The sequence below is a fragment of the Egretta garzetta genome, unplaced genomic scaffold, assembly GCF_000687185.1.
Source record: "Egretta garzetta isolate BGI_Z169 unplaced genomic scaffold, ASM68718v1 scaffold117, whole genome shotgun sequence".
Taxonomy (NCBI): domain Eukaryota; kingdom Metazoa; phylum Chordata; class Aves; order Pelecaniformes; family Ardeidae; genus Egretta; species Egretta garzetta.
In genome coordinates this window covers 1,461,303-1,470,710 of record NW_009260479.1, presented here as the reverse complement: position 1 = coordinate 1,470,710, position 9,408 = coordinate 1,461,303, and the positions used below count along the sequence as shown (strand labels likewise).

The 9,408-nt window shown below is 42.3% G+C and overlaps 1 protein-coding gene across 1 annotated transcript in view; it reads left to right on the top strand.

The window, feature by feature from the left end:
- The first annotated feature begins 2,247 nt into the window (after positions 1-2,247).
- Positions 2,248-9,408, top strand: part of GARS1 (glycyl-tRNA synthetase 1) — a 26,488-nt gene continuing 19,327 nt past the window's right edge. The window contains exons 1-5 of the mRNA XM_035899655.1: positions 2,248-2,663; positions 2,906-3,007; positions 6,180-6,282; positions 7,415-7,556; positions 8,553-8,641. Coding sequence (XP_035755548.1) covers positions 6,225-6,282; positions 7,415-7,556; positions 8,553-8,641 — 289 coding nt within the window. The 5' untranslated portion in view covers positions 2,248-2,663; positions 2,906-3,007; positions 6,180-6,224. The remainder of the gene's footprint in view (positions 2,664-2,905; positions 3,008-6,179; positions 6,283-7,414; positions 7,557-8,552; positions 8,642-9,408) is intronic.

The following is a 9,408-nucleotide window of genomic DNA, read 5'->3' as shown; positions in this document are numbered from 1 at the left end:
ATGACTTCCCTTTAGAGCCGAGTTGGTGTCGGAGGTAAATGCTGTTCTCTAGAGTTGCGTATTTGCCTGATGCAGTAAGGGGTATTAATTCCTTTGCACATTTTCCATTTCATCCTTCTTATTTGGCTAGAAACGTAGCTGTCTCCTATTATCTGCGAGAGCATCGCATCCTCTTTCCATCTCCTTGGCAGACAAAGCTATTATCTTTAGTTTCCTGCAGACCTGAGAAGGATTTGATTGTCTTTTTATTTCCTAAGCGAATCTTCATCTTGGTACCCTTGCTGCGCGTGTTACTGGCAGCGGAGCCTGCTCGTGGAAGTTCCCCTTCCTCCCTGCTTGAGCAGCAAGACCTATGCATGTGGGTTCCCCGCCTGCCTCCTTTAAGTGGCCAAATCCGTAGTCTTCTGCTTAGCTGCACGCGTAGCTACGTGTGTGTCCCAGGTATTCGTAGATTTGTGCGTGTGTTTTCCCATTAACTGCATGGATTTATGGCCCTCTAATTATACCAGCGCTTCAATGAGTTTGTATTATGAATCATTGTACAGCATAATGCCTTGGCAAGAGAGCTTCTTGTAAATAAAACGATGATCTCTAGAACTAGCCAATCTGTTTGGTTTAAAATCCTGTATCTTGGGTGCTGTCGTTTGCCTTTAAAGTATCAGTGCACCCCTTCTTTCTGCCTGCCTGTGGGATTGGAACAGGAGTGTGGGGTACCAGGGAAAGGTTTTCAGGTAAATTTGGATAGCTGGGACCACGGATATTGTATTGTACAGCTGACAGTAGTCATTCAGTGAGATCCGTGTGCAGGAGAGGGAGAGAGTAACAAAGATTGGGGTAGTTGATACCTTACGATGCAGAGGACCCTATCTTAGCTCGTGGAGAAGCGGTTTAATTAAACCTAAGGGACTCTTACGCTTTGGAGAGGAAAGTGAGTGGCGTATCTTCCTGCAGCAGTGCCTGATGCAATAAGCTGCCGTGATCCAGGGGTGGATCCCTCTCCGCTTTACTGGTCTACGGGACAAAGCTGCAGCAAAATTTGCCACATCGAGTGCTGCTGTGCACTCCTCCTCTGGGCTGGGCTCGAGCTCATAGCTTTAATTAGATTGAGTCCTGTCAGCAAACATTATTATTTGCTTCAGTTGTGTTTTTTTTTTTTTCCTCCTTGTGTATGTCCGAGTACTCTTTTAACTTACAGATCAGGACAAAGAGTTGCTGTATGCTGCTTTTAGATGCTCAGCGATGAGCCGGGTGATAGGTCTTGTTGAGTCAGCAGTAGCTGCTTTGCTGCTACCTTGATGTTTTTCCACTGCCGACCCCCTAGCTCAACAAAGGCAATTTGGACTTACTACTTTAAAAGAAAAAAAAAAAAAAAATCAGATCCCTCCCTCTGCCACGTTACCCGGGAATGGCAGTTGAAGTCCTCAGCTCTAGAGTGAAACTTTCACGTTTTGGTATAACTGGTTAACAGGAAGGAAATGTCAGATTTGTTCTGTTCTTGTAGCCGATGGGGTTGGGGAGCCCGACAGGATTCTTATTTTTCTTTCTTTTCTTCGTGTGTGTTTGTTTTAATGCAGTCTTTGAGTCTTCCTCCTTTTATTAATAAAATTAGCCTTTGAACCCCTTAGTCTCTGAAGCACTTTTAGCTTTTCTAATCTGATTACTGAATGGCAATCTGTGTATTCTCTTCTCTTTGGTTTCTCAGTTGTCTGTAACAGTAATGTCAAAAAAGCTCAGAATTTATGAAAAAGCTGGTATTGTGGAAATGTAATATCTTTGGGTTGTGGTGTTTTTTTTTTTTTTGTTAATTATTATTCTTTTTGCTTAATGAAGAAGTACAAGAAAAAAAGCTGAACTTGGAGCATCCCATTCTTAGACCATCCAGCTTGGGAAGGCATTGACATCTCTGTGCTTTTTCTTCCTGGGTCAGCTCCTTTGTCCTTCTCAGTAATTCAAGATAGACCTTGGTTTTGGCTGAAGAAGAGTGGACTGAAGGGAAGACAAGACTTTTAATTAGTTTATCTCCAAGAGCAAGCTGGGCATGACTGCTGGGGACCATGTTCAGAAGAGCATGCTGTTGGGTATTTAGGGGTTGAGCACTTCCCTGGGATGAAAGGGGAGAATCATCCCCACAGGGCAGAGTGGAACCTTTGTGGAACCGGAACAAGGTGATGTTGGTTTGACTCGGGTCAAGGCCTTGACCCAAGCCCACTGCAGGGGTTTGCTGCTCTGAAATATTTAGGCATTGGGGTTTTTTTTTGTGTTTTTTTTCTTTTTTTAATCTCTCCGCCCCCCCATTCTTTCCCACAGTTACTGGACAGGTTTTAAAAATAATAACTGTTTTAACAGGTAATTCAATGCTTTCTTTGCTTAAACATTAGGCTAAAAATGCCTGTCTTTTAATGAGACCTTCTAAAAATTTGTGTGCTTATTGGCCAGTTTTGAGCAGATTTGACAGAGGAAAAGAAGTCTGAAATGGTCATAAATTTTGAAGAAAAAGGGAAGGAGTAAAAGGAAGAAAAGCCTTATTGCCCAGAAAGAGCACAAAGCCTGTATCAACCATCTGAGGATCCACTTAGTTTCAGTCTCGAAGACAGAAAGCTGGGATTTGTGGAAATCTGCTGGTGCATACAAGAGTATATTTGCACACTGAGATTTAATAACAGGTCTGGGATTTAACAGTTGTGGGGGGGTTGATTTTCTGTAATGACGTCTAGTTCTGCTAACTCCCAAATGCGTAAGTGTTTCTCACTTCTACCAACTGAAGCAGCCTCTTGAGACCTGTGTGGAGAGCAGGGAGGCAGGACAAACCCCTCCTTTTGGATTGCCAGGGGAGCTGAAAGCAGGAGAGTTCTCGACTATGGCATTCAAAGAAAGAATCTATATCTTGTGTTTTGTCTCCTTCTAGGGAGAACTGGTAAGGAAGCTGAAGGAAGAGAAAGCTCCCCAGGTGGATATAGACAAAGCTGTAGCAGAGCTCAAAGCTCGGAAGAGGGTCCTAGAAGCGAAGGTGAGTCTGGAAATCAAATTTTAAGTTCCACAGTTTTGTCTGAAAAGCCCTGAAACCTCTACTTAATGCTTTTTTTACAGTATTGATTTGGGCTTAACAGTCATAGCAGAGTAGACTGTTTGAATCACTTCTGAAATAGTTTGCAAGTTTCCAGCTCGTGACAATTTCATTCTTTATCTGTTATGCTAATGTCTGTTAGGGTTAAATCACAGCGTGCAAACAAATAAATACCAGTTTGGGTTGTTCATAGTCAAAGCTGAAAGTCAGCGTTTATGTCGCTAATCTTCATCTACTGTATAGAACGTTTTTTGTGCACAGTGGGAGGACCTGCTGCTCCCTGTAGTGAGTTTTCATCTTCAGATTCTTTGTGCAGCATTTAAATTCCCAGGCTGGCATAAACCATGTTTCTTTAGAAACTGTTTTCCTTGCTACAGTTTAAACAAAGTTGTTGGAGGTGTTTCAGATGGCCTATGGTTTTCCTCAGCCTTAAAGAGATGGATGTATTGAATCACCTTTTTAAAATGTGATTGTGCTCTGAAAAGTCTCTCTGCAAATGAAATGATGGAATTTCAAGTCTGTTTTGTCTCTAGATCAATAAACAAGTAAAAATACACTTCCTTATCCTGCAAGCTTCCCTCCCCTTCTCAGACTGAAACAACAAAAAGACACTCCTGAAGCATAAAAAATCAGGTGTGCAGATTCACCCAGGGAACTACAGAGTTCTTTCTGATTTGTATTTCACTTGAAAATGATTGTAGTTGTGCTTTGGTGGTACTCTTAAAAATAAATGAATAAATAAATAAATACACCACTGTTTGCAACTAACTCAGTGTAAGGATGTGAGCATACCTGAACTGAAACCAGTTGACCCTATTTGTCCTACAGAGTCATGTGAGGCAAAGTTAGCGCTGCCAGGTCTGGTGTTATGGCTATCTGTTTACATACATTTAACCTGAGTAAAAAGGTGTCATTTCTACTTAGTATTGAGCATAGAACTGTGCTTTGAAACCATTGCACGAAACCTCTATTGATAGCTAGGTCATCCTGGAGTAAATAGTTTCTAAATGTTTTCCCATTTCTGTTTCCCAGCTCTCGGAAGCTTGACGTAGAGAGATGTAGCAGGGCGGGTTAGGAGTCCTGGTATCCCTGTGAGCCCCACCTTTTTGTTGGAAGAGTGCCGGTAGGATGCAGCGTAGAGGCGTGCTTGCCAGTTACACAATTTACGTGGGCTGTATCCCTGGCAGTGGAAGAATGACCTTGCAAACGCAGCATCTGCCCTTGTGAGTGCAGCGCTGCAATGTAGTCTTTCTCTCTTGACAGTGTTTCCACCAGTGCATCCCAGTCGCTTGCAGCTTCTGCAGAAGGCAGCAGAGTGAATGCTCGTTAGCTTTAGCAGCTGCTGGTACGGTTTTCAAGCCCTGTGATTCCTGCTTAAAGATCGTAGAGCAGCTCTGAATTTGAAGCTTCGAACAGAGCAGAGCGGTTGAGTTTTTAAAATTCCTTGGCTTTACGTCCTCAAACTGTATCTTAAGTCAGTAGGTGATTCTGTTCTGGTATAGGGTCTTTCTTCCCCTTGAAGGCTAACGCAGGCACTTTCCTGCCTTCTATTTACAAATATATTTATGTTTATGAATATATGCTGGATAGAAGAGACTGTTTCTTTGACTTCTTCACCAGTTCATTAACTGATCTCTTTAGGTAGTAGGAGAGGAGCTCTACAGAATTCTATATATACTCCTGTGCTGTGGCCATTTCTCCCTGCCAGTTCAGAACTGGGCTGTGTCACTGTTGCTCTTCTCCTGTCCATCTCTGTGCAAAAGCCGTTCTTTCTGTTAAGAAACCCTGGTCACTGAAATATGGTTCTGTGTTTTTAGGCAGAGAGTGCCGAACAGATTCCCTTCCCATGCTTTAAAAGTACTGTTCTGGTGCTTGCTCTCATGTGTACTCTGTGTCTTTGACTCTTTCTCATGCAAAGTCCAGCTGTGACAAGACAAGGGGTAATGGTTTTAGACTAAACCAGGGTAGGTTTAGACTAGATAGAAGGAAGAAATTCTTTACAATGAGGGTGGTGAAACACTGGAACAGGTTGCCCAGAGAGGTGGTGGAGGCCCCATCCCTGGAAGCATTCCAGGCCAGGTTGGACGGGGCTCTGAGCAACCTGATCTAGTTAGTGGTGTCCCTGCTCACTGCAGGGGGTTTGGGCTGGGTGACCTCTAGGGGTGCCTTCCAACCCAAAACATTCTATGATTCTATGATTCTATGAAAGTTACTCCTTGGCTTATGCTAATTCATGGGAGAAGCAGAGGTACAGTGCTTTTAAATGTATTTGCCTTTATAGATGCTCAAAAAAGAAATTTGTTACCAAAAGGCTGTTCAAAATGATCGTGTTAGCCACTTAGGAGGATCTGAATTAATTTATTGAACTTCTTGCCTTAATTCTGCTTTAATTATCAAAACGGCTTTGTTGAAGAAAATCTTTCAAGTCTGCTGACTTCACTAATGGAGTTGGTTGCAGAAATCATAGGTTTTCAGATAAAACAGTCTGCTGTAAAACATTTTCACAGAGTCTAGCCAGGGCATTTAGGCACTCTGTAACTAAATTTTCTGAGTGCAGGGGGCCATGTTTGTGGAAGCCTACATTTTTGCAAATAGATATTCTTTGTACAAGTAGGTAAATACACACCTTGGGCAGAGCACAGGGATGATGATATCTGTAATCTTCATGGTAAAAATTCTTCCGTGTGAGGAACACTTTATTGAGAGCTTCATATATACCGAGAGTTAGATGTTTGTAGCCTGAGCTGGTCACTTTAAGCTCTTTTTGTAGTCGGGAGAGGGAAATCGGTCAGAAGAATTGCTTTAGAAATTGTCATTTCTCTCCACTGATTGTAAGGAAAGCTGAGGATAACTAACTCAGACTTAGTTGTCTGAAAGTTAGGGCAGGTGAGTCCACCTTGAGTGTCTAAAATGCTGCATTCAGACAACCGTGTTCGTAATTGGGCGCTTGAATCTCAGTGTGACCATTCCTCTTTGGAAAATGAGCATGTTGGCAGGATACTTTTGCTTCAAAATGGTCTTTGCAGACTTTTGACTCGTAGTCGTGAATGGAGAGGATTTGTCCTCCTGCCAGAAACCGGAGCTATTAACTCTTTTCGCTTTGCTTGAATTACAGGAGCTGGCCTTACAGCCCAAAGATGACATTGTGGACAGAGTTAAAATGGAAGACACCCTGAAAAGGAGGTTTTTCTATGATCAAGCCTTTTCTATTTATGGAGGTACAGATTTGAAGACATTTACATTTTAATCCCTTTAGGCTAATGTTCTGGTCTTTCAGGCTGTGTGAAATGCTGTACTCTCATGATGTTACGTTAATGCAACATAAAAGATTTTTTTTTTTATAAAGTTGGCTTTAACCTGTCCTGCTTGAGTCTGTAAGCCTTGCAAAAGTTTTTCCCTCTTCCTGAAGTCTTTGGATGGGGAGGGGCTCAAAATTTGCCTTTTGCTTTCTGAATGCAAACGAGTAGGCTTTAGGATGCAAGTTCTGAGCGTTACTTTGCAGAGAGGGTAGGGTGTTTTGGTGTTTAAGGGAGCGATCAGCTTATTTCCTTGTAACCATTCATCTCTATCTGAGCTTTCCTTGGCAAGGTAATGCTCCAAACTACTGTGAACTTTAGAACCTCTTACCTTAATGAACTTTGTCAATGAACTTTATTGAACAGGTGAACAAACGTGTCTGTTAAATCTCTTCAGACGGCTGATTTGAGCAGCACAGGGGGCAGCACAGTGCCTGTGCGGTTACTGCTCTTTTGCCTGATATACTAAACTAAATACTCTGGATTGTTTTATTGTCTTTTTTTTTTTTTTCCCCATCTTTGCGCCTAAACTAGTGATTGGCAGGTATGCTTTGTGGCTGACAGTAACATTGCTCTGGCACACACGTTATTGCATCTTCTGTATTCAGATTGCTCCTTCAGATAGATTGCTCCCACAAAACTCTCCACAAAATATAATGCATTGGTGAAGGGAGCATGGCTTTTACAATTGTTGGTTGCTGATATTTATCAGTTCCAGCTTCTACTGGAACCAGTAGCTCCAGAGCCCCTGATGCCCCAGGGTGCTCTGTGGCTGGACTGTATTGGGTTGTGTGTAGGGCAGTGTCTGTCTGGGTGCTTCATGGACTTTACTTTCAGCCTTTATGTCATGGGTCTTTATGTGAAAAGCTCTCTACAGTGAGAGACATTCCATATTCTGTTTAGCATGGAGAAGCTGATGCTTCATGCTCAGAAAATGACCTCAGGCTTAAACCAACGGATGGAAGCATTGAGAAGGGATGACATTTCCTCCAAACAATGCATACTTCATACAATCTTGCACCTACCACATTTTTTTACCTTTTTCTCTTTGCAGGTGTCAGTGGCCTGTATGACTTTGGGCCTGTTGGGTGTGCTTTGAAGAACAACATCATCCAGGCATGGAGACAGCACTTTATTCAGGAGGAGCAAATCCTGGAGATTGACTGTACCATGCTCACACCAGAGCCAGTTCTGAAGTAAATATGGGTCTTTTTTTTTTCTGCAGTGTGTAATTTCTGGTCATAGTTGCTTTTTACAGGCTTCTGTAAAGTTACCCACAGGGATCTGGAGACTGGGTCACCCAATTTCATACCTTGTTGCAGTGCAAAATAATTAGCTATCAGTGTACAGGTCAGTGTGAGAAGCTTGTTGTTCCATAAATCAGGGAGAGCAGCGGGACTTGTGTCTGAGAGTCTAATGTCTTTATGTCTCCTAGCAGTCCCATTAGGTAAGAAATTGACATTATTTCTTTATCTAAAAGATCAAGAAGACAAGAAAAAGGGTTAGGTGACTTGCCTATATCTGGGATACCTAGGTCATGGTTTATGACAGTGGCCAGGTTGCTTAACCATCCTTCCCTTCTCTGTGGAGGGATGGCGATATGCAATGTGTTAATGGAGCTCTGGATGCAAATGGTGCTTCCATAGCTCTGGGGATTGAAGCCCTCTTTTTATGCACAGACCAGGTAGAGGGACTGTCTTCCAAGGTGAGAGCATAGTTCAGGCTCTGGACCCTTTCACCTCCACTATCTCCACTAAGACTACCCACAGGTTTGCTAAATATGTCAGGAACTTTTGGAATGAGAGTCTGAGCTGAGTCAATGGTGTTCCTTTGTATGGGTCACAGCATAACGGGCAGAAGCTTTCATGGGCCACTACTATAAAATAGTGGGAATCTGTCCACCTGAACTACTGGTTACTCCTCATGACTGCATCTATGTCTTGCTTCAGTCACGATGCACTTCCTAAAGGCACTAAGTGACACATTTTAAAATTTAGACTTATTGATACTTTCTCACGGATCAGGTTTTCTGTGGGATGGCACTGCCTGATGCGAATCTATAATCTGAAGCAAGAGTGAGCCTGCAGTTTGGGTGCATAGTTTGAAGGACTTCTCTTTGATAATGGTCTGTCTGCTGGGATCACACAGTACCTGGGGCTGTTCATGTTCCTTTTTTGTATCATCTTTTTTAGGACTTCGGGCCATGTAGACAAGTTTGCTGACTTCATGGTGAAAGATGTGAAAAATGGGGAATGTTTTCGTGCTGATCATCTCTTAAAAGGTTTGGTTTTGTTCCAAGGCTAGCTGGGCTTGGGGCTTTCTTGCAGTGGTACAATCGCAGGAGGAATACCTTCTCAAGAAAGGCCAATTGGTGTAGTCAGTCTTTCGTACTTGTATTTGTAGTTCTTAAGTGAGGTACAGGATCTCAAGGGAAAATATAGTAGGGTCACTTTATAAAAATTCTATGTCATCAGGCCATAAAAGATTACTGCATTTTCTAAGCTGAGGACTCCCTATATAACGGGGTTCCTGTTCTCTGCTGTGTTCTGGTCTTAGTTTTCTTGAGTTTCGGTTGCTTTTTGTTCAGAACTGGGAAATGATTTAATGACGATATAAGGGGACAGAGAGTGCTTTCCCTATGCAAAGGTCAATTACGTGGCAGCTGCTGACTTTCATATATGTTAGAACTCAGCTGGCTTTTGGGAATGCATTTCTTAGGTTTGCAAAGTCCTTACACTTCTTTCTGGTTATTGATTACAATTTGTTTAAAAACCAAAAAAACCCACATGAAGGAATCTTAGAAATAAGAAACCTATTTGAAAAGTTTTTCATGTACAGCTCCATTGTGAAAGGAAGGATTGTTCCTCTCTAGGTTTGTGTGTGCTGCACTCCCTAGTTTTCTATCCATTTCCTTGGAAGTTAAGTATGTAGAACAATCCATATTGGCATTAAAGCTGTTTTCATAATATTCAGTTAAAATTTCTGTTTTATTAAAAAACCCCAAACCCAACAAAAGAAGCCCACCTAACCTCTGCCCACTTTGCACGC